Below are 24,405 nucleotides of genomic sequence, written 5' to 3'. Positions count from 1 at the left end.
CAACCTCCACTGTTACCACCATGATCCCTCTCTTAAGCTACATGAAAACCCTCCTAATTAGCACCTATATGTCCACTGTTGCCCTCTTTGCTCCACACAGCAGCTCAGCGATCACTTTTTAAAAACAATGAAATGGTTTTATTCCTAATTTTTAGTTTCCATACAGTTTACAAATACACTTTTGCTCTGATAATATGACTTTGCAACTAGCAGAGCAGTTGAACTAACATCCATAAATACAGGTAGGGAGACAATTAACATCCACTAATGTTTCTCTACATAAACTATTCTTTTAATGTCACTTTTTAAAAAACAACTGCAAATAGACTACATATTTGTGGGCAAAAATGCAACTAAGTGAATCTCTTGAAATACTAAATGTATAACAAACTGCATATTATCAACATTTACATGATTCACATCAAAATGATGACATCTTAAAAAGTATTTCTTTCAAAGGATATTTATCAATAAAATATTACATATCTTTTAACACTCTAGTACAATACTTCATATACTGCAGGGAAATTAAATGTCGGTCTAGTCATCAGATTAGTAAGGGATCCTTTTCCATTAGTTTTTATTAATAAAAGAATCACAATTAGGTCATAAATAAAGCATGCAAATTATTAATTACATGATTTGAGGTTTAGGATGAAAGCATTTAATATTAGTATCATATACAACAAAGTAAAACACCACACTAAAACCAACTGTTTAATATTTTTGGCTTGTGTGAACTGCCCATAGTGAAAGAAAGAGCAAACATTTTAATGATGGGAGATGCTTAAAACATAAATCAGATCATGTCAATTCCCTTCTCAGAAACTCATAATGACTTTTTGGCTAGCCAGTTTCCTAGGCGACGTCAGCTTTCCCCTCACTACCTCTGCCCTCATTATTGGGAAAGGCAACGTGCTTTTCCCCAGATTCCCTTGCAGTTAGGGAGGCCCTGTGATCCAGTTCTAACCAATGACACAAAAGGAGAAATCTCTGGCCCGGCCAGGCGTGGCTCAGCGGTGAGCGGTGACCTAGGATCCAGGCAATCAGGGTTCGAGTCCCGGTCAGGGCACATGCCTGGGTTGCAGGCTCGATTCCCAGTCAGGGGCATGCAGGAGGCAGATGATCAATGACTCTCTCATCATTGATGTTTCTCTCTCTCTCTCTCTCTCTCTCTCTGTCTCTCTCCCTCTCCTTGCCTCTCTATGAAATCAATAAAGATATATTTTTTTAAAAGGAGAAACCTCTGGATAGGGATTCTAAGAAAGCTACTGTTTTCCGAGAAAAGGGGAGACTCTAGTGCCATACACCCTTTGACATTTGTTCTCTTTTGTTCTTTCCTAAAATGCAAAAGCCCAAAGGTAGAGCAGCCATGCCAAAGATGTCAGGACAGGAAGGGAGAAGAGATCTTTTCCCTTGAGCAGCTGCATCAGTTCTTGTATGCCCATCCTTTGCTTCCTTGTTAGGTGAGAAAAAAATCAATCCTTCACTTGGCTAAACCGCTATGGAGAAGTTTCTATTACACATAGCTAAATACAATCCTGGCACAAGCTTCCTATCACCTTAGAATAAATTCCCAAAGTCTTACATGATTTCTCCAACAACATCCCAGACTGCACTGTCCCTTATTCTTCCTATACCGACCTCATGGGCCCTCTGGGCTGATTTTGGAATATGCCAAGTTTATTTCTACCTCAGTATTTTTTGCCCTTGCTTTTCTGCTGGAAAGCTATTCCTTCAGATCTCTCACATCATTTGTCTGAGCCCTCTCTTCACTCAGCTTCCTGCCTTAATGTCACCTCCGCATCAAAGTCTTGCCTTAACCATTCCATCCAAAATTGACTCCTTCACACTCTAACTCTTAAGTGATTTCTTTTTATTCACAGCACTTACCTAAAATTGTCTCTAGCCCTAGCCGGTTTGGCTTAGTGGTTAGAGCGTCAGCCCACAGACTGAAGGGTCCAGGGTTCGATTCCAGCCAAGGGCACATACGTAGGTTGCAGGCTTGATCCCCAGCCTGGCTGGGGCACGTATAGGAGGCAACCAATCAATGTGTCTCTCTCACATCAGTGTTTCTCTTTCCCTCCCTCTCTCTCTCTCCCTTCCACTCTCTCTGAAAATCAACAGAAAAAATGTTCTAGGGTGAGGATTAAAAAATAATAAAATAAAATTATCCCTACTTGAGAGTATGTTATTTATTTATTTGTTTACTTAATGTCCATCTACTCTACTGGAATGGCAGGTTCAAGAGATGCAGGAACATCCCTGGTGCCTAGAAGAGTGCCTGGTATAAAGTAGGCATTCAACAGTTATTTAGCCAATCAATTCATGGCATCTTGGTACTGAAGACCCTCTCTTACAGTTCACTCAGTTCTTTGTAATACAGAGACTATATACCTAGCCTACCAAAAAGTAAAGATTGGGTTTTAGTATTTTGGGGGGTCACGTCAGCACCTTTTGGGGCTAGTATATCTCCTATCGGCACTCTTGGCGCCTAGACGCTTAGTTTCATGGTCTCGCCCGAAATTGGGCACTGGGTCTGTAACTTAGGACGGATCCGATGACTGCGTTTAGCAGCAATGTGCGCGGCCACCGGCACTGACGCTGAACACGCCGTGTCCTTATGGTTTCTTCCAGATCACCCAAGGAGGGTGAGTGATGAGCCCCTTTACAGAAACCAGAGGCTCCTTTCCTTGACCTCTTCGAGACTGGGCCAGGGAGATGGTAAACCCGTTCTCCGTGTAGCCAGTATCATGCCAGAGTGACCGTCAGGGGCTGGTTCCTACCCCAGCTCACCAGCTAGTGACTTGTCTGAGCGGCTGCAGTTACGGCGAGAAATAAAATGACCCTCCCTACAAAGAGAGATAGAAGCCAGACTCGTGAGCTCTACGGTCCTCCCCGCTCCGAAGACAGTCTGAATCGGGTTTTTGTTTCCCTCCTACCCTCTCCCAGTGCCTTGCGCGCAGTCTCCTCAGCCTGAAGCCGCCGCCGCCTGGCCCGGGACTCGGCCGGCATCCGGGAGCCTACGTGCGCTCGGAACCGCCCACTCCCGTCGGCCCCCGCGGGCCGCTCCCGGTCTCCATGGAAACAAAGGCAGCCAATCGGCGCGGCGACTTCCGCTCGGTTCTGACCACAGCTGTCTCAGACGACGCTGGAGTGGGCTCGGGTGGGCCTGCTGTCGGCCGACCGGGATGCTGAAGGCCAAGATCCTCTTCGTGGGGCCCTGCGAGGTGAGGCCGGGGCCGGGGGCGGCGAGAGGAGGCGGGGGTGCCCCGGTGCCCGGCGCCGGGAGCCCCCCAGGTAGTGGGAACCCAGCCCCACCGCTCCCACTCGGTGTGCGCCGCTCGCCTTACCGGGAACTCGGCGCCTCCAGACATTGACCCTGTGTCACTGAGGCCTGAAGGCCCAAGCTAGTGAGTGGCGTTATGGAACCAGAACCTAGATCTCACTGCATTCGAGGCTGCCCCTAATGAATATGACTGTGGGACGAGAAACCTAGGAGGAAAGACTGGACTATTACCTGGTCTTGGAACAATTAGTTATTAATGTACGTGTGGTGGTGGTGGTGGTGGGGATTAAATCTACATGCGTACTTCACACCGTACACAAAAATAAAATTCAGATGGACTAAAGCTAAACGTAGGGGGTGGGAGGGAGACCGCGGAAGTAGTAAATGAATGGGAATTTGCATTTTGCTGATGGTGTTCCCCCAGGGACCACGCTTTGAGAACACTGTAGTAGATGAATATACGGAAAGACAGGTTTTTAATCTTCAGATAGGGAAGGTCTTCTTAAGTACAACACAAAAATGAAGAAGCCTTAAAAGAAATGACAGAGAAGTTAAAGCCTAGGGGAAGTATTTGCAAAATATATCACAAAGGATTAATAGGTAGATCACAAGGAAAGTTTAAAAACCAGTAAAGAGAAATAACTCAATAGAAAACTGAGCAAAGGCTCTGCACACAAGAAATGTAACTGACCAATAAGTGTGAGAAGATGCCCCGCTTCATAGTCACAGGAACACAATTTAAAACAAAAAGATGACATGCTTGGGGCGAGAGTGGCTCTGTGCGCTCCAGCATTGACCTATGATCCAGGAGATCTCAGTTCAGTTCCCAGTCAGGGCATATGCCTGGGTTGTGGGCTCCATCCTCATGGGGGCATGCAGAAAGCAACTGATCAGTGACTCTCATCACTGATGTTTCTCTCTCCCTCTCCCTTCCTCACTCTGAAATCAATAAATATATAGCCCAGCTGGGCATGGCTCAGCAGTTGAGCGTCGACCTAGGATCCAGGCAATCAGGGTTCGATTCCCAGTCAGGGCACATGCCCGGGTTGTAGGCTCAGTCCCCAGTCGGGGGGCGTGCAGGGGGCAGCCGATCGATGACTCATCATTGATGTCTCTCTCCCTCTCCTTTCCTCTCTCTGAAATCAATAAAGATTTTTTTTTAATTTAAATAAATTAAAAAAAAAAAAAGATGAAATTCATTTACCCATTAGATTGAATGAGAAAAGTTTAGAAAAGTCATAATACCCACCGTTCGGATGCTTGTAGGGTAATGAGTACTCTAGGATTCTGTTGATGGTGCTATAAATTGACAAAAGCTTTTTTGGTGATCAAATTATTAAAATTTAAAATGTGCCTAGCTTTTAGTACTGCACATGTCTCAGAATCTACAGTAGCTAAATACTTGTCCATGTTCCCCATGAGTCATGTACAATATTGAACAGTTAGAAACATCGTAGGTGCCATTAATAAGAAAGTATTGAAATAAACTAAGGTACATTCTCAGTCTGGAAGATTGTGCAGCCAGAAGTTAAACAAAACAAGTCAAGTCTGTGTGTACTGACATGGAGAACTCTCCAAGACATAAATTATTAAGTGAAATAGACAAGTAATAACAATATGCAGAGAATCATGAAAACAAAACAAGCATAGATATCTTTTGTAATGGAAATTCTCAAATATATTCAAGGGAGAAAGAATTATGAATTCCTAGCACCCATCACTCAGCTTCAACAACAAAATATATTTCTGCATATACATTTCACTCTCCCTCACTACTCTTCAAACTTACAAACTTTCTATTCCTTTAACATGCTGTGCCCATTCCTGCCCCAGCCTTTGAACTAGCTATTTCCCCTGCTTGGAAGCCTCAGTTGACTCAATTTAAAATTCATCTAGGCTTTCCCTGAGCACCCAATTCAAGGTCTCTGTCACATCACCCTGCTTTATTTTTATCCTAGTACTTTATCACTACCTCATCTTTTTCTAGTTTATTTTTAATTGATTTTAGAGAGAGGAAGGGGGAGACAGAGAGAAGCATCAATGTGGGAGAGAAACATTGATTGGTTGCCTCCCACACATACTCCAACCAGGAATTGAACCCAAAACCTGGGCATGTGTACGGGATGACACTTCAACCAACTGAGCCATATCAGCCAGGGCTCATCTTTTTCTAATTTATTCAACAGTAGCTGGCACAAGGTAGACACTTAAAAATACCTATGGGTCTAACAGGCAATTTTTTCATTTTCCCATAAGAACCCACCCCATTAAGAAATTGGTTTTAGCCAACTAATATATATAAACTTTAAGGGCATAGATGAAATATACAAATATATTTTTATAATGTTTTATGTATCAGTGTAGCTATATACACATGTAAAGTTACATTAAGTTATATGTTAACTTGGAAATACTGTTTTATTCCATTCTTGCATTTCATGACAGTTTTCTTCAAGCCCCTCACATGCACCTCTGACTAGAGCCACTTTTTTTTTTTAATGTATCTTTATTGATTTCAGAGAGAGGAAGGGAGAGAGAGAGAGAGTTGAAAAATCAATGATGAAAGAGTCATTGATCAGCTGCCTCCTGCACAACCCCGGACTGGGGATCAAGCCTGCAACCCAGGCATGTGCCCTGACCAGGAATTGAACTGCTATCTCCTGGATCCTAGGTCGATGCTCAACCGCTGAGCCACACCTGGCCGGGCACCACTTTTTGAATCACCTAACAAAGCACAACACCTAAATAGTTTAGGATATAGCACTTTTTGAATCTGTGTATAAACCTGTTCCTGGAAATGTGTTCCAACTCAAAGAATAGTTCCTATAACATCAGCCATTTACTTTATTCATTCATCCTGTAGATAAATATTCATGATGTCCACAACATAACCACTTATTGTGTTATTGTTAAGTGATAATTGATTTGCGGGGCCATATCCTCAGGGAAAATTACCAGAACAATGTTAAGCTCCTCCCCTTCCTTTTATTTATTTTCCTGATTCCATCCAGTGACCTCTACAAGCCTCCCAAACTGGCACTGATTGAGGTCATTCTAATCAAGCAGTTGGTGTTCAAAATAAAGTAATTGAAATGCAGCGCATAATTTGAGAGACTTTTATAAGGACTCAAGTGTAAGAGATTCCCCTTCTGAGGAATAAGTTGGGTGGAGAGAAAAACTTGTTTTGCATCCGGGCATATACAGTGTTTGTTAAGTGAATGATGCAAGTGTATGGAAAAGACCTGAAAAACATCCTTGTTACCTTTGGGGGACCTTCGGGATGGATAGACGGGTGCATGCTCTGGGTGGAGGGACCAGGAGGGCTGCTTGTTCTTTTTTTATATATAAGAATGTGTATTGCCTGGCCAGCGTGGCTCAGCGGTTAAGCATCCACCTATGACCCAGGAGATCTAGGTTCGATTCCCGGTCTGGTTGTGGGCTTGACCCCCAGCAGGGGTCGTGCAGGAGGCAGCTGATCAATGATTCTCTCTCATCATTGATGTTTCTATCTCTCTCTCTCCCTCTCTCGTCCTCTCTCTGAAATCAATAAAGATATATTTAAAAAAAAAAAAAAATGCATATTACCTAGAAGGAGAAACAGCCCTACAAGAGAGTGTGACATAGCCAGCCTGGAGTACCCAGACCTGTGACCCAGCTCTGACTTTGAACTTCTCTGTGACCTTGAGGAACTCCCTTCCCCTTTCTTGGCCTCAGTGGCTTCATAATGAGCTGTGACAGACTGGGGTTTTCCTTGAAGTTGTGGAAAGGAGCAAGTGAGGAAAAGCTCACATTAATGATCTTTTTTCTGTTCTTAGATGAGTTAACTGAGAGCCAGCCGGAGAAATCCACATGGGTCAAGTCACTCAGTGGCAGAGCCAGTTCTGGAGTCCCCTGCTCCATGGGTCCCAGAGCAGACTGTGCCCACCACGCAGAGCAAGTCAGCAAGTCCACCCAACCAGAGAGAGCCCTCTGCCCTGGTGATTCCAGGGTGGTCGTGGCCTACACCCCATCACACCTGGCTCCACGCCAGCTATTAGAGGGCTCGTTTAAGGTTTACTTTTCTGCTCTTCCGTAAAGATTTTTATTATCTTCATTTTCACAGAGTGGAAAAACTGTTTTGGCCAACTTCCTGACAGAATCCTCTGACATCACTGAATATAACCCAACCCAAGGAGTGAGGTGAGCGCTGATGAATCTGTGTCCCAGAGACCCTCTACTTTGGATGTTCGTGGCGTTCCAAAAGTATAATATTTCCAAAGTAGTGATGCTGCTGCTGTTTCTGTTTATAGGATCCTGGAATTTGAGAACCCACACGTTACCAGCAACAACAAAGGCACAGCATGCGAATTTGAGCTATGGGATTGTGGTGGCGATCCAAAGTACGTCTCCTTTAAGAGGGTTTGGTTCATCAGATGGCTCAAAAATCAGCTGCCCATCAGGCACCTTGGCCTAGCACACTTCCTATCATGTACTAGGGCCTTCGTCAATTGTTTGGTGACATGCATTGCTATTGAAACTTTAGTGATTGGGTTTTAATACCATGAGAAGTCATCCATCAGTTATCAATAGTAACATATTATTTTTAAAGTCCGCTGTTAGAAACCAGGACCACCTAACATTCACTGTGAATCCTTTGCTGCCTTGCAGGTTCGAGTCTTGTTGGCCAGCCCTGATGAAGGACTCTCATGGAGTGGTGATCATTTTCAACGCTGACATCCCAAGCCACCTGAAGGAAATCGAGATGTGGTATTCCTGCTTTGTTCAGCAGCAGTTCTTACAGGATACTCAGTGTCTGTTAATTGCACACCACAAACCAGGCTCAGGAAGTGATAAAGGAAACCTGTCTTTGTGTAAGGAGACTGCAATTCTCCTTTCTGCTTTTGCCTTCCGTGTTCTGGCCATTTGTATATTGCTGTGTGTCTTTGAAAGCAGTAGCTGTGTGCCGTTAGTGAGCACCTAGTATGTCCTAGGCATTTGTTTTTCTCACCATGTAAATCAGAATTGCCAGATTGGAAGATCTGCCACACCATCCAGGCCAGGATAGAGACACTTTAAAAGCAGGTAAATAACAAGAGGGGGAAACACCTGGCTTTAGCCACTTACCAGTCACTCTTTCCTGACTGGCCTTTTCTCAAGAAAAACTCCAATTTACATGTGACACATACCATTACAGAGGTGACAATGTGATCATAGAAAATGACTGACAATATTCAGCAATGTCTTCCTTTCTCGTATAAGAACAAAGAGGGCCTGGCAGTGGCTTGTAGAGTTGTCATCCTATTGTCAGGTGGCAGTGTGGTGACACCTTCCTTTGTTAAATTACGTCAAGCAAGACACAACTTTATTTTGGACTTTAGAAAGTTAAACGAGTTGGCTTCTGTAAGACTCGGGTCATTTGGAACTAAAACTGGCCTGCAGTAAAAGTTCATGCCTAATGACCTTATTTTCCTTTTTAAGCACCACCCTTGAACAAGCTGAAGCTGGTGCACTCGAATCTTGAGGATGACCCGGAAGAGATCCGGATGGAATTCATAAAGTATTTAAAAAGCATAATCAACTCAGTGTCTGAGAGCAGAGACCGAGAGGAGATGTCAATTATTACCTAACTAGCCTTCATTTGGACTCTTCCACATCCCAAGTGAGGTCAACTTCTTTCCCAATGCAGATCTGAAATCTTGCCCAGCTATTGATATTTTCTTCTCCCTATGGCTCTAGAAGAAATTTTCCTTATCTGCTCAAAGGTACCAGTTACCCGAGGAGTTGAATCATTCCATGTTCTCTGTCTTAACCTAGCTCTGTATTTCCCTTGGAGCAATGCTTTGGTATTTACTATTCCAGTGTTCGTGGTGACTTTATAGAACATAATGACCATGAATAATGAGAATCCACTGTATTTCCCTCTCTTGCAATGTGAAGTTTTCAGGTTATTTCTGTCTCTAATAAATAATTAATTCAAGATTACAATCCACTTCCACTATGTTCTCCCTAACATGGTATCAGAGTGTCTGGACAGCATTTGTGCCCTTGTTGGGGTGGGGCCGTTCCAAGGGCAGATCCTCAAGTTCCCCCCCTTACTTCTGTTAAGATGTCAATGGCCACACTACCGGCCATCTCCTGCCAAGTGCAAGACTGGTAAGGCTTGTGGCATGGGCTCTCCCCATAGAACCAGCAGTCCCCAGGCTGAGCCGACCTCATCCTGGCTGGGGCTGGCCCTGCATATCTCTGAAAACCATCTGTGTCCCCCATCCATCCCATATTTCTTTGTATCTGTATGGCAGAATCACTTTACCCCTTGTCATAGCTGACATGTCCAATTCATTCTCCATGCTCAGTTTACTTGGAAGAAAACATAATTTGGGGTGGGGTGGGTATTGAGAATATGGCACTTGAATATTTTCAAAATATTATTCCATTACAATAGTAAGAAATGCAATGATATCTTCATTATAAACCTACAAGAAGGTTTACCTCATCACTTAAGATATTTATAAAATTTTAACATACTGTTACCCTTTTTTAATTGTAAAATATACATGACATAAAATTTACCATTTTAGCCATTTTTACATATATATTTTGTGGCACTAAGTGCATTCACATTATTACTGGGCAGCTATCCCCACCATCCAGCTCTATGGCTTTTTCGTGGTCTCAAACTGAAACTCCGCACTAACGCTTCATCCTCTCCCCCAGCCCCTGGCAACCGCGATTCCACTGTCTCTGTGAATTTGACCACTCTAGGTACTTCATATGCGTGGAATCTTATAGTGTTTGTCCTTTTGTTACTGGCTTACTTCACTTAGCATAATGTCCTCAAGGTTCATCCAAGTTGTAACGTGTCAGAATTTCCTTCCTTTTTGAGGCTGAATCCTACTCCATTGTCTGTATATGCTGTATTTTGTTTACCGATTCATCTGTTGATGGACATTTGGGGTGTTTCCACCTTTTGGCTATTGTAATTTGCTAGGAACATTGGTGTACAGTTCACCTAGGATATTTTTAAAGAATATTAGCATTTAACCTCTCCAGTATTTCACTTTTACTTAGATGTCCTTGATATCTGGATACCACACACAGTGAAAAGTAGAATACATATATATCTTCTAAAACATCTTTTATTACTTCAGGGGAATTTAATTCATCAATAGTATTTCATTAATATTTAAAAAGCAATATAATGTAATAACACCTAATTCATGAAAATGATCGGGAGATTTAATTAGTGTTCAAAAGAACCAAATTTGGTGAATGTATAGTTTTATGTAGAAGGTTTTTGTTTAATAATAATCTTAGGAGTTATTGTTCATTCATAGTTTTTATACTTGTAATTTTTTAACATAGCCAACCTGAAAATACATTAAGTAGATTTAAAGTTAGATGTAGGTCTATTCAACTGACAGTGGGAGGAAAGAAGAGGCACTTAAGACGAATAAATATGGTTAGGTACATTTCACTTTTACAGTGAGGAATGTAGCTTTGTGGGATTTCTGAGAGAGTGGTATTTCCAGGTCAGGCCAACCCCCTGGTAAATTTAGATTGAACTGCAGTCAACTCTTAGTGCACTGTCTGGGTTATCCGTGAGCACATTTTAAGCTCAGGTTAATTTCCTTCTGTTGTCCAACCAGCTCTCAGTTGGGACACATGCAAAGAACACAAAATAACATTAATGCAAACTGAAGCAAATCATCTTTACATAATAGCTGCAGTAATAATCATTGATCTTGCAGAATACAGACTCAGAAAGAAAAATATTTTTATCTGATCTTTAATAATTATCCCAGAGCTCAATAGAAAAACCCAGAAGCTTTCATTGATGTTAATGGCGAGAGTACAACCCTTGTAAGTCTTTGAAATGAGAAAAATGTTTTTGATTTTAATAGGCCACACATGCACAAGTTACAAGAGAACATTCAATGAAGAAGTCTCCCTGTCTTCCCTGTCCCTCAGTTCCCTTCCCCCTCTCCAGAAGCCCCCAAGCTTACCTTCCGTATTCTGTCAAAGGCAATCTGTGCACCTACAAATGTGTTTTATTAATGGACACAGTGGCAAACTATTCACACTTTTCTACAGCTTGCTTTTTTCACTTTTTTATCTTGAGGATTTGCACAGTATTTCATATAACCATTTATATTGCCATGTTATATTAGATATTTTAACTAACCATTTATGTTGAAATTTATTTTTACTGATCGACATTTTTAATGGTATTAAAAAACATGAGTTGGGATATACATATGTTTAAGTGTGGAATTTTAGGGAGGTGGTTTCAGCCATCAGGGGAGGGGAGTGTCAGGAGAGGACAGGGTCAAATCGAGAAGGGCCTCTTAGGAGCCTGGGTTTTATCTTACAGGCACTAAGATGCCATTGAAAGATTTTGACTGCGCATTCATGTGGTCAGATCTCTATTTTAGAAAAACCCCTCTGATGGCAGTATGAGGGCTGGTGTAAAAGGAGGACAAGTATCGAGGTGGCTGCTGTCACTCCTTGGTTTGTGGCAGCATCCCTACAATCTTCAAGGCCAGAATCTTCTAAATCTCTGCTCCCTCTTCACATTGCCTTCTTCTCTGTGTATCTGACTCAAATCTCCCTCTTTCGCTCCCTGATAAGGACACTCAGATAACCCAGGATAATGTCTCCACCTAAGGATCCTTAGTCACAATTGCAAAGATGCTTTTTCCAAGAAAAGTAACATTTACAGGTTCCAGGGATTAAGACCAGATATCTTTGGTCCTAATAATATCATTATTCATCCTACCACAGATGCCATTCACTGAGGCTCTAACGGAAAACGAGCAGCAGGTTTGGGGGAAGAATATGATAAATAACTAGTCCAAGATGACCCAGCAAATTAGGGACAGAAATGAACCCCTGATCTTTCCACCATCTGGGCAGAGTCCACAAGTGGATATGGCTCATAGTATCACCCTCTGAGACTAAACCTAGTAAAGCAACACAACCATAGCAACAACAGGGAAAATAACCATTTTTGAAGTTGAAAATGGTTTGCAAGTACGTTGTCAATAGAACTAGCATATTTCTTGGAACCAATCAAATGACCAAGTATTCTGGAGCTCTATCTGTTGTAAATACAAGCATGACTTATTCACTTACATTGTAACTTGAAAGCTCATATCTCAAAATTGTTCAGGAAAGTTCCTGGAGATCAGTATACTTTTTGTGATACACCAGAAGACAGTTATGTCAGTAGGGTAGGCAAAATTGCTATAACAAAGAGTAGAGCTTTGTGGTAACTGAGGACACATACACAGGTTAATACAAAAGCAGTATTCCTGATACCCACTGAAAAGGTAACTGCATTTGTACCTTTAAAAAATTACTCTGAACTATGGTTCTTCTCAATCTTGACTTCAGCCTCCCCTACCTAATTGGTGAGAATTACATGAATATTCTGGCCTTGGCTGATGCTTCTCAACAAATATACTCTCTCCTTAGGCAAGAAATGAATGATTTCACGCTCAAAAACCAAAACCAAAGAAATTAAATAATGAGGGAGGAAATTCTGCTTTAGAATGTTAAGAATAGATAACATATTTTTGATGTGACTTCTTAACTGCTTTATCAGTTAAATAATTTTCTACATTTATGATACAGGCCATTCTTCCTACCTAAGTTAAAAGCCAATGGAAATTGCATGTCTTCCAAGTATTCCCACTTCAAAAGGAAAGTTTTTAGTGCTTTGATGTAAGCAACACCTCATCTATCTTTCTGCACGCTACAGTTCATTCCTATCTAGGCTTTTTGATAGCCTTTAAAAGTATGCCTCCCCTCTCTGGTTCATGGCCACAGTGTTGGAGTTCCCAGAGCTCAAGGAATCTCCCCAGGCCTCCAGCAGCATGATCACCTTGACCTGGCTCAGGGAAGCCACAAGGAAGCAGCCTGGCAGCCAGCCCAGCAAAGCCAACACAGGGCCTCCATCCTGAGTGGCCCCCACCAGCCACCAGACTTCTAGAGGCCCTAGGCTCTTTTGAGCCCCTCTCACCACCCCTCCTCAACCCCCTTTCCCCATCCCCACCCCACCCCTTAGACTAGGCAGGCTACTGCAAACAAAAGCAGTTGGGTTCTTTTACATGTCAAAACAGCAAAACAATAAGGAAGTTGAGAGAGCCCCGCCCTTTACTATCCAAGCCACACACAAGCCTTCCTGACACCCTCATAACTGTGTGCCTTGCACCAAGTGGAAAATAAGCAGCCAAAAAAAAAGTATGCCTCCCTTCTCTAAAGCCTCAGTACAATTCACTCCACACTTACTCTCTTTGGATCAGGTGTAATTATAGATTCCAAATGTGTAAAATAAAAATCTCTCATATATTTTACATTTATAGTCTTACTGGAGTTTTGTGGTAAGTACTTTATACAATAACCATCCTCTTTTAATCTTTTGTGTGACTTTACAAGGCCTAGAAAACACCTAGGTATGAGTTAACCATATCACGTAATAAAATATTTTGTTCAGAGGAAAGAAATTCTAATTTTATCAATATGAGGAATTGAATTTCTACTTAGAGAAACCTATTTCAAGTACTTTTCAAGAATACTTTTCAAATCTAACTACACTTGGAATTTATCACCCTTTTTTGGGTGCAACTGTTAAAAGCAGGTAGTTATGCTCTGCATTTTTAAAAGTAGTTGACAACAGCTTTAAATCAATCACATGAGATGAAGAACCATCCAGAGCATCAATCACATGAGATAAAGAACCATCCAGAGCAGCAACTTCCAACCTTTTTCATCTCATAGCACACATAAATTACTAAAATTATGCAATGCACCAAAAAGTGTTTTTTTCGCCTGTCTGACCAAAGATAGGTATAATTTTGATTCATTCACACCGGACAGCTATTATGTTAGCTGTTGTCATTTTTTGTTATTTTAAAAATTCATGCAGCACACTGGTTGAAAAATCACTGATCTAGAGGATGGTTCTTATGTATGAGAAGGCTATCGGGAGACAGTAGGTGAGGGCAAATATACATGCCAGCCAAGGAGCATGGCCTTGATTCTATTAGCCACTGAAGAGCCTTAAGCAAAGCAGGGACAATTACTTTGGTGGCAGCGTAGAGGACAGACTTAAGGGGAACAAGACTGGGAGCAGGTTGACCCGGAAATGCAGAGTGTCTGAAATACAGCACTGAGGGCTGGCATGAAGAGAAAGGCACAGATTCCGTAAATACTAGAAAGGTAAAATATGTGTTTCAGCGGACAAGAAGGGTTTGTCCCCTTTGCTCAGCAAGCCTGGCTGATTGCAGGGGCTCAAAGTAGTGGCAGTTGATGACTACATTTCCCACAGTCCTTAAGGCAAAGTCCCCTGCATTACCCAGGGGGCTATGCGATGCTAGCACAGGCCATAGAAGTCCGTGGAAACAAAAAAGGTAAACGGAAGGGGTTGCGCTTCTTAACGCTGCTTTATAACAAATGTGCCATTCTCCTTACCCACTTCATCCCTCTTCTCTGCCTCCGCTCCTTTGTTCACGGGTTTAAGGAGCCCAAATACCCGGGGACTTGTCTCCTTGGCAACAACACGTTTCCGTTTTGGTGCCGCACAACCGGAAGTGGACTGTGTCGGGCGCCTCCTGGGAAATGTAGTCCGTCCTCCCCGAAGCCCCTGACCCCCCCAGAGTGTTTCTCGCTCACCAGAACCAAGGGCTGGGTGACTGGGGCGTCTTTGGGGTGGGGGCCGTTCTGCGCACCTTCACCTGCAGGCCCAGTTCGCGGAGGCACGAACCCCTAGCGAAGGGCTCTCCGCAGCCGACTCCGAGAATTGCGGTTGGGCGGGGCCAGGTGTGCGCCCCGCGGCCCGCGCCGCCATCGTTACCGCGGGCCGAGCGCAGCGCTGCCCACTCGCCCTGCGGGTGGTGAGACTCTTCCGGCGCTTGGGCCGAGTTCCTCTGGCGTCACCTGGGCTTCCAAGCCCGCAGGCCGGCGGGCGGCCCTCAGCCCCGCCGCCGGGTCCTGGCGAGAGGTCCCAGGGAATATACTTGGCTGGCGTGGACCCGACAGCGGATCACAGTGACGAGAGCGGGTCCAGGGGGGTCCGTGTGAATCAGAGAGGAGCCTTTAGAGAGCATCTAGTCCAATCTAGAGAAACCCAGGCCCAGAGAGTCAAGGAATTGCCCAGACCGAGGGCCGGCCCGTGGCTGGCCGCTGGCGCCTGTATTTCCAGCACGAAGCACAGGGCCCGTCGCAGAACCGGCGCTCAAGCGTTTAAGAGTCATTTCCTTCTGAGACCAAACAGCTGAAATACTTCAAGTTGCAAGATAAAATAATTTGAGGGAAGTGGACCTGTAGAGGAAGAGACTTATCAGCCAAATGCAACGTGTAGACCTTATTTGGATCATGATTCTAACAAATCGTGAATTTTTTAAAAATCAGAAAAATGCGAGCATTGATGATATTAAGGAATTGTTTTACATTTTTAGTTGGGATAATGCTATTGGGGTTGTGCTTTGAAAGGAAAATAGTTTTAGCCCCAGCCAGTTTGCTCAGTGGTTAGAGCTTCCGCCTGTGGACTGAAGGGTCCGGGTTTGATCCCGGCCAAGGGCAGGTACCTCTGTTGCAGGCCCCATCCCCTGCGGCAGGCGGGAGGCAACCAATCCATGTGTCTCTTTCATATCAGTGTTTCTCTCTCTCTCCCTTCCACTTTCTCTGAAAAGCAATGGAATATATATATGTGTGTGTGTATACACACACACACACACACACACACACACACACACACACACACACACACACACACACACACACACACACACACACACACACAGTGGTACCTTGGTTTTCAAATGTCTCTGTTTAGGAACGCCCTAACCCCCGAAGGAAATGCTTCGGTTTTCGAACTCGCCTCGAAGTGGAACATGCCACACGGCTTCTGCTGAGGGCAAGACCCTGAGGCCTCGCTGTCCGCTGTCGATCCCTTGGTTTTCAAACATTTCCGAACTTGAACAGTCTTCTGGAACGGATTACGTTCGAAAACCAAAGTACCACTGTATCTCCTCAGGTGAGGATTAAAAAAAAAAAAGGAAAATAGTTTTAGAAATACATACTGCAGACTTTGTGGGTGAAATAATGTCTGAGATTTTGCTTGAAAAATATCCAGCAGGGTGGGGGAGAGCAGATGAAAGGAGATTGGCCAGGTGTCAATAATTATTGGAGGTAGTGATGGGTACAGGGAGATCACTAAACTATTCTCTCTACTATCATGTATTTTTTAAAAATTCAATACATATCTGAGTTACCTATCAGAAAAAGAAGGTATACTGTGTGTAGGATTTGCTTTAAAGTACTACACACACACACACATACAGAAAGTGTGATGGGGCATGAAGGAAACAAGAATGGCAGAAAATAAGGGACCCTGAGCTATGGAACCTGAGTGATGGGCATGTGAGAGTTCATTGTATTATTGTATTATCTTTAGTGGGACTGAAAATTTCCATAATTGGGTTTTATTTAATTTTTTTAATGTATTTTATATTTTTCAGAAAGTGTCTAAAATATAAAGAAGCTTATGAGAAATTTCTCTGAAAATTAACCTTTCCTTGGCATAAGTGAGCCTCCTTGGGGACTTCTCTCGTCAAGAATAACCACAGCATGGGGGGGGGGGGCGGGGCTGTGTCCTTTGTCACCCAGGTCCCTCAAATACAGGACAGAATTCTGATGGTGAAGGTGGAGGCAGAGGACCACTTGGGGGTAGGGGTGGAAAAGAGACCTTACTACTGAGGAATCTTCCAGCCAGGAGCTGGGCTGTCCACACTTCAGACAGTTCAAGGACCAATAGGTTTGGGATCCCATGAGGTTCTGCCACGTTCCTGGGAGCTCTGCTGCCTGTGGCTGAGGCCTGAGATGCACTCCAATGAGCTGAACCTGAAGCTGCTGGTGCTGGAGAAGTTCCTGGCCACTCTGCCCTGGGAGCTGCAGTGCTGGGGCTGGGAAAACCATCTGGGCGTTGGAGAGGAGCTGGAGCTCATACTGGAGGGAGACAGTGAGACCTTAATGGACCAGTCCAGAAGTTAGAAGAGAGAACAGATATGTAAGAATAGGGAGGGGTTCATCCTCCAGAGAAAGACCAAATCTGTGTTGACCCAGCGCTGTGTCTATTCCTCTTAGCAATTGCCTTTTACCTTTGGGACATAAATTAGATCTTTGATGACTTCCTAGAGTTTTGGGAGGTTTTTCCTATGACACTCTGATTCTCATGATTCTCATTTTTACCTGGGCATGCTTCATTTAAAGCATTATTTAAACCACCCAATTTTATTTTATTTTTTTAAATATATCTTTATTGATTTCAGAGAGAGAAAGGGAGAGGGAGAGAGAGAGAGAAACATCAATGATGAGAGAGTCATTGATGGCTGCACTCCGCAACCTGGGCATGTGCCCTGACTGGGAATCGAACCCTGATCTCCTGGATCCCAGGCCGACGCTCAACCGCTGAGCCACGCCCGGCTGGGCTAAACCACTCAATTTTTAAATCATCCTCTACAGAAACTAAAATGAATATTCCACAATACAGAATCAAATGCAGGTTTCACATTGCTGGCTGCACTTTCCATTCCTGGAGCTCTTCCTGAAACTGAGAAGTAAGGGCTTTGACTCTGTACCCCTTCTGTTTACCTTTTTGCTGAAAGACTAACCATGGGACACTGAGGTATGTTATCTTGCCACATTCTGTTCCTAGCAAACTTATCTCTGGGGACACAGGTCCAAACCTTGAAAAAATTCCTGGTCTCAGCAGACATCTTAGCCTCATCCTCATAAGGAACCCTGAGCTAGAACCACCCAGCTCGTCTGCTCCCCAATTTCCCACCCTCAGAGACTGAGAAAATTCATGTTTGGTGTTTTAAGTTGCTGAGCTTTAGAGTAATTTGTTACTCAGCAATAGAAAACTAATACAAGCATCCTAACAAAGGATCTGGATACTGTTTCCAGATTTTAGAAGCCAACTGGGAGAGATAGGTTGGATTTTTAAAAACTGAAATCTCTGGGCTGTTCTGATCTCTTTGAAAACAACTAGACAGAATATTTGAAACTAGGACATTTAGGGAAAAATTCAGGAAATACGGTCATACCAATAGACCCAACTTATATTTACTTCAATGTAAGTCAAAGTTATGTAGTTTTCAAAATAACTAATTTATCAAAATTTAATTTGAAATCAAGTTGTATACCTTAAATATATATAACTTTTAATTACATAATAAACCTGGGAAAAACTTTTTTAAATAAAATACATTTTTAAAAATTTACATTATTTCTGAGAAATAGGATTATAACAGACTTTCTCTTTGAACATTTTTTTAATATGCCTTTATTGATTTCAGAGAGAGGACAGAGAAGGAGAGAGAGAGAGGAAGAGAGAGGATCATTGATCAGCTGCCCCCTGCACGCCACCTACTGGGAACCAAGCCCGCAACCCTGGCATGTGCCCTGACTGGGAATCAAACCATGACCTCCTGGATCCTAGGTCGATACTCAACCGCTGAGTCCTGTGCTGGCTGGGCTCTTTGAACATTTTTATTAAATATGTAACATTTAATTATTTTTTGCAGTGAACACATGTTGCTTTGTAATCAGAAAATAATTTTTGAAGAAATACACTGGGGGGAAACATCTAACAAGAGCAAGTAACTATTTCTTTCAGAGCTCCCAATTTTCTTAACTCTCTCCAAGACAGGACGTTGTCTGGGGGGAGATAGCACCTCCACCACCTTCACAAGATTCCCAGCTTCACCCAATGGAGCCCCAGTTGAAATGGGAGTCTTGGGAGCACCACTCCCTCTAAGGAGGCAGCATCCCCTGGGGAAGAGATCAGGTCTTTGTTTCTTTTTCCAGGGCCTTCCTGTGTTGAAAAGCTGGACAGAACATCACAGCTTAAGGTCTGTGATCAGAGCCAAGTGTGGTCATGAAACTAGTATGATGCCTTAAGTCCAGAACTCAGAGGTACTGAGGTCATTGGAGGACAGCAAAGGGAACAAAAACCCTGGTCTCAGTCATTGACAGGCACCCCAGCTATGGCTGAGTGTCCCAAAGAGTTACACAGGGTACAGTATTTGGCTGTTTTGAATTCTGGTGTGATGGCTTTTTAGCCGAATCACACTTAATGGTATAGCTCATGGAGAACTTTACTGATAATAACATTATCCTTTCTTCTTTCCTACATGTAGCTTGTATTCAGATTTGAAGGGAACCTGGGAGATCCAGCCACCCTGTGGGGTATATGGAGGGGGCTCTGCTTCAGGGAAAGGCAGGGGGGTTGGGAATCAAGAGAACAGACCCTATGAGGTATCCACCCCAACCCGAGGGGGGAGCATGCAGGGTGGAGGGGCTGGACACACTCCTGTGTCTGTCAGAGAGGAGTCAGTACATCACTGTTTCTGTTTGCTGTGAATTCTCAGAACTCCGCACACCTTTGTAACAGGACTGTATATGCTCATTGCAAAGCCAAGTAACACCACGAGGGGGCTGCTGCTTTACATCAGCAATGTCTGCTGATCTTTGCATGAGCACAAGGAACCAAGAGCTGATTTCACAGATTGGACATGCCCATGGACACCTACATCAGGGGGAACTTCAACTCTTCTTGTGGGAGGGAGCTTCTTTCAGTTCCCCTACTGAAATAAGTGACACATTAGACAGCTTCTAGATTCTCCTGTCTCTCTTGGGATCTCTGGGACACACAACTAGGGGAGGCCAGAGGCAGGGATGACATTCATCTGGTGCCCACCAGAGTGGATGGATGGGTTGTTAAAAGTATTGAAATGCTTCTGGTTGGTAAGTAGCTTCTGCTGTGTCCCCAAGTGCCCTGACAGCCACCTTGGCTACTCCAGTGACTCCCCCTGACCCTCAGACCTTTCCAGATCCAGCATCTAATGGTTATCACTGGGTTCTACAAGAGGCCTCCAAGTCCCTGCCTCTGGATCTGCAGAGGAGCCCAGCATCTGTGCTAATCAGGCAGTATTTGATCCCTACCAGTAGTTAAGTGTTTGTAATGCCCACCTTGGCCTCAGGCCTTTATTCACCTTCACTGCCTGTGCTCATGAAGAACAACTGAGTATCACAGCCCAAGAGAATGAACACTGGACCCAACTGGATTTGGGTCCTGGCTCCACTATGTACTAGCTGTGTGATCTCGGGCAAATCCTTTAACTTCTCTGAGCCTCTGTTTCCTCATTTGTAAGCATCAAGTAAAATAATAAAGTAAATGAGAAATGTAAACTACAAAGTGCTTACATATAAAATTATTTTTTAAGTTATTTATGATGTGTATGTGTTATTTATCCAACACAGGACCATACCTTCAAACCCTCTTTTCTTCCCTCTGCCTGGGCCCCTTCCTTTTTACCCATCCTGCAGTTACCTCAAGCCTCCATCCCCTGCCCTCCTCCAAGGGACACGCCAGGACTTCACTCCTTGGAGGTCACTAACCTTGGCCCCTTGGGGCAATTTCCTTAGCAGCTGCCTAGCAATGCCCTCTCGCTGTGTGGCCAGGAGAGCTCATGCTATTCTTCCCAAGCTTCTCAGACTCCCCTCCTGTCACCCCACCTCCACTTCAATGCCCTGCTTTTCCCCATCCACTCCCCAGGTTTGTAAAATAGCAATTTGAGACATCTTATAAAAGTAACACATGTTTATTATAGGATATTTAGAAAACACAAATATGGCTAAAAAGAAAGTGAAAGTAACTCAATCTTACTACGTGTATAGTATTTATAACCTTTTTTTTTTAATGTGTGATCATCCATTACAACCTCATTTTTTATTGCTATATCACATGCCATTATTTATGTAATCAATCCCCTATGATTGGCATGGGTTTTATTTCAATGGCTTTTTTTTAATTTTTACAACAAAGAGGTGAATTTGGACTTTCTATGTATAATTCCAGTTGGTGACCTCAGGACTGAGGACAAGGAGTTCAGCTCAGATCAGGAGCTTGCTGAAAGAAGCCCCCACAAGTGACTCATGCAGACTCCAGGGAAGCTCTGCAGGCACCAGTGCCGGGAGATACCTCGGAATGTGCCAGTACTTTAGACCAGCATCAGGGAACCTCCCAGAGGGGAGGTCAATCAGCTTCCCTGCGCATGAGAAAAGTTTTAAGCAGGAGAGACAGAAGCTGTGAAGGTGACAAGAGTGACCAAATCTGCAGGCCAGGTGAGCCCCTTGTTCCAAATCAGAAAAGTTGTCCAGGCAAAGACCCCACAGGTGTAGTACATGTGGCAGACCCAGCCCTCAGTCAGCATCAGAGCCACACAGGACAGAACCCTCAAGCATGAGCATGTGGAATAGACTTCCAGATCGCCCAGAACCTGGCTGTCAGGCCCACCTGAGTGAGCAGATCAGGATGGTATTGCTTTTGAGCGAAGGGGGAGCACAAGAGAGAAAGGCAGAAGAGCGGAGACCACCAAAGCCATGGGCGGGAGAGGCTGGGCTATGTATGAGCTCAAGGGGCATGAAGGACATGGCTAGAGAGAGAGCAGGTAAGGCATCCTTTAGGAAGCCTGGTCCCCCAAAACAGACCCTCTCTGTATGGCTTTGTAACCAACCAGGTTTGTAACGTGATACATTTTTTCCTCTTTATTTTTTTAACAAAAGTAATCCATATCCATAACAGAAACTTTAAAAATACCTATGAAGCCTGGGCAGCGTGGCTCAGTAGTTGAGCATCCACCTATGAACCAGGAAGTCACCGTTGGATTCTAGGTCAGGGCACACGCCTCGGGTTTGGGGCTCTGTCCCCAGTAGGGGGCATGCTGGAAGCAGCCAATCAATGATCATTGATGTTTCCATCTCTCTCTCTCCCTCTCCCTTTCTCTCTCTCAAATCAATTTTTTTTAAAAACACATTTTTTTAAAGTATGAAAAAAAAAAGTAATCACCTATTCCAGGATCACTGGTAACATTAAATGTCTTCCTAGCATTTTTTTCTAAATTTATATACAGGTTTCTCAAAAAAAGAGGTGGGGAACCTCCTGGGATCCACAGGTTCTTGCGCCGACTACCTTTTACCTGGCTTTTGCGACGAGAACCAAGGTACCCTCAGGCCCGGCTGTGAACACAATTGCAATACCGCTCTAGGCCACAAGAGGGGGGTGTTTGCTCACGCACATCTCTCCCAAAGCCTCCCCTGGGGAACCATGAAGTCTCCTTCCTCCGGTCCAGGAACCCGCATCTCCCGTTGGGGCCGCCTGTAGTTAGTCCTCTCTGTGTTATTCATTCTGCTCGCTGCATCTCTTGAAACCTTGGTTCATGAGGAAAGGAGACAACTCACATTCTCATTCTTTTACCACATCTGCACCAGTTTAACGAGTCCTTCAACAGCTCTCTCCTACTGTTACAGCCTTAGGCTTCTGCCTGAGGGGATAAACTACAAACCTGATCCGGTCATCCCTCAACCCCAACACTCTTCACAGTTCCCCATTGTTCTTAGGGTCCAGTCTAAGGGCCCTTGTTGACCTGGTCCCTCCTTTCCTCCCTCCACCCCATATTCTGTGATCCTCACATACACTGCACTGCCCGCCTTCAGTTCCTCTCATTCTGCTCCATGACTAACACATTTTCTAGTGTGTTTCTCTCTGGAAGGTGCTTCTTAGCACATACCAGGCTGGAACTTATTCTTTCAGGTCTTAGCTGACATATCACTTCCTCCCAGAACTCACCTCAACCCTGTAAATCTGGGTTATGTGATTCTCCTCTGTGCTTAGCATGTGTGAGCCTGTGGAATGGACTTCAGCTCTCCCGGCACCTGGCAGTCAGGCCCACCTATGTAACCAGGTCAGCAGGGTGTGTCTGTGGTGAGAGAAAGATGGGCACATGAGAGAAAGGCAGAAGGGCAGGGACTGCCTAGGCCATGGGCAGGAGAGGCAGCCCACAGCACAGCATGCTGGGTTGTCTGCCTCCTTCTAGAATGGTCCATGAGGGCAGGGACCATGTCAGTCTCATTCATTCACATTCCTGGCACCAGAGCACAGTGCCTGGCACTCCACAGGTCTCGATAAAGATTTATGCAATGGACGAAGGAATGAATGAGTGTGCCTTTCCCTGTTCCTTAGAGTCTTCAAAAGCCAGCCCACTTCTCTCTTTCCATCCCCTCGTCCTCCCAGTTCACCAGGTGCCTCTTGTTGTCCCCTAAGTCTGTGGAAACATACCCAAGGAACAGTGGTGCTAAAGGACCGGTTCTCTCCCTTGTGATGGTTGGGAGACAGTGGGATTTGTAATGAGATGGATCTAGCTTCAAGTGAGGCTCTGCCACTTACTAGCTGTGCACGTGCCTTATTTTCTTTATTTACGAAGTGGAGATAATGGGTGCCAGGCTTGCTTGGTTGCTCTGAGAAATCATATTCTGGCCTGACACACAGTAGACAGTCATTAGATCAGAGTTCTTTCTCCCTCCCTCCCCAATGCTCTCTGCTAACACCCCTCCACCTCGAAACCTTGGGACACAGATACCCCTGCAGTCTCAAAGATGCTACTGTTTCCTGATTCCCTCTCTTTTCCCCAAAGTTGCCAAGTCACTTGCTGCTGACACCTCCTCCTTCCCTGTCCTTCAGCATAGATAATAGTGCCAGGTGGAGATTAGAGCAGATGCTAAAAAGATACTGGTTGAATGAATGGATAAATAAATAAAGGAACCAGTCACTGCAGCATCCCCTGGGGCATGCTTGCCAGTTGTCAAACATGTAAGGGTAGTCACCAGCCTGTTGATGGGCAGGTGGCCTCCTGCCCTCTGGACAACACCAGTAGGAGACTGGGCACAAGTGAAGACACAAGGCCAAGACTTTACTGAAGAAAGAAGAGGAAGGAAGAGGCAATGAAGAAACATTGTAGCCCCGTGGGAAAGGAAATTGCCAAGGGCTATGGAGCCCAGATTCTTCTCTTATGCACAGATTAGGTGCCCCTGCATGTGGACCCCAGGATTACATGTGCACTCTGTGTCCGCTGAACAAGCTCTCTCCCACGGGGTGCCTGCATTCCCTATAGCCAAAGTCTCTGTCTGCATTTCGGTACTAAAAGTACAAGTTCCAATAAAATTGTGTTCTAAATTTGCCCTTTCATCGTGTTTTCTCTTATGAGGCTCCTCTGACAGTCTTCTCTGGGCCCTGC

The 24,405-nt window shown here is 44.3% G+C and overlaps 1 protein-coding gene across 2 annotated transcripts; it reads left to right on the top strand.

The window, feature by feature from the left end:
- Nucleotides 1–3,128: 3,128 nt before the first annotated feature.
- IFT22 (intraflagellar transport 22) lies at nt 3,129–9,126 on the top strand. Of its 2 annotated transcripts, none has more exons than XR_001602189.2 (5): nt 3,129–3,230; nt 7,392–7,468; nt 7,579–7,668; nt 7,937–8,350; nt 8,747–8,830. XR_001602189.2 is itself a non-coding variant. In XM_016198982.2 (5 exons), exons 1-5 carry the CDS (start codon nt 3,192–3,194, stop codon nt 8,893–8,895), a joined length of 558 nt encoding a protein of 185 aa, XP_016054468.1. In that variant the 5' UTR covers nt 3,130–3,191; the 3' UTR covers nt 8,896–9,126. The 2 variants fall into 2 exon arrangements, 1 of the variants encoding a protein (XP_016054468.1); XM_016198982.2 differs by having other exon boundaries at nt 3,130–3,230; nt 7,937–8,139; nt 8,747–9,126.
- Nucleotides 9,127–24,405: the final 15,279 nt, after the last annotated feature.

The sequence above is a fragment of the Miniopterus natalensis genome, chromosome 3, assembly GCF_054644295.1.
Source record: "Miniopterus natalensis isolate mMinNat1 chromosome 3, mMinNat1.hap1, whole genome shotgun sequence".
Classification (NCBI taxonomy): domain Eukaryota; kingdom Metazoa; phylum Chordata; class Mammalia; order Chiroptera; family Miniopteridae; genus Miniopterus; species Miniopterus natalensis.
This window is presented reverse-complemented; position numbering and strand designations above follow the sequence as displayed.

Coding starts and splice junctions, on each gene's coding strand:
- IFT22 (XM_016198982.2), top strand. CDS start 3,192: ATGCTGAAGGCCAAGATCCTCTTCGTGGGGCCCTGCGAG. Junction 3,231..7,391: donor TCTTCGTGGGGCCCTGCGAG/GTGAGGCCGGGG, acceptor TCATTTTCACAG/AGTGGAAAAACTGTTTTGGC. Junction 8,140..8,746: donor TAAAGGAAACCTGTCTTTGT/GTAAGGAGACTG, acceptor TTCCTTTTTAAG/CACCACCCTTGAACAAGCTG.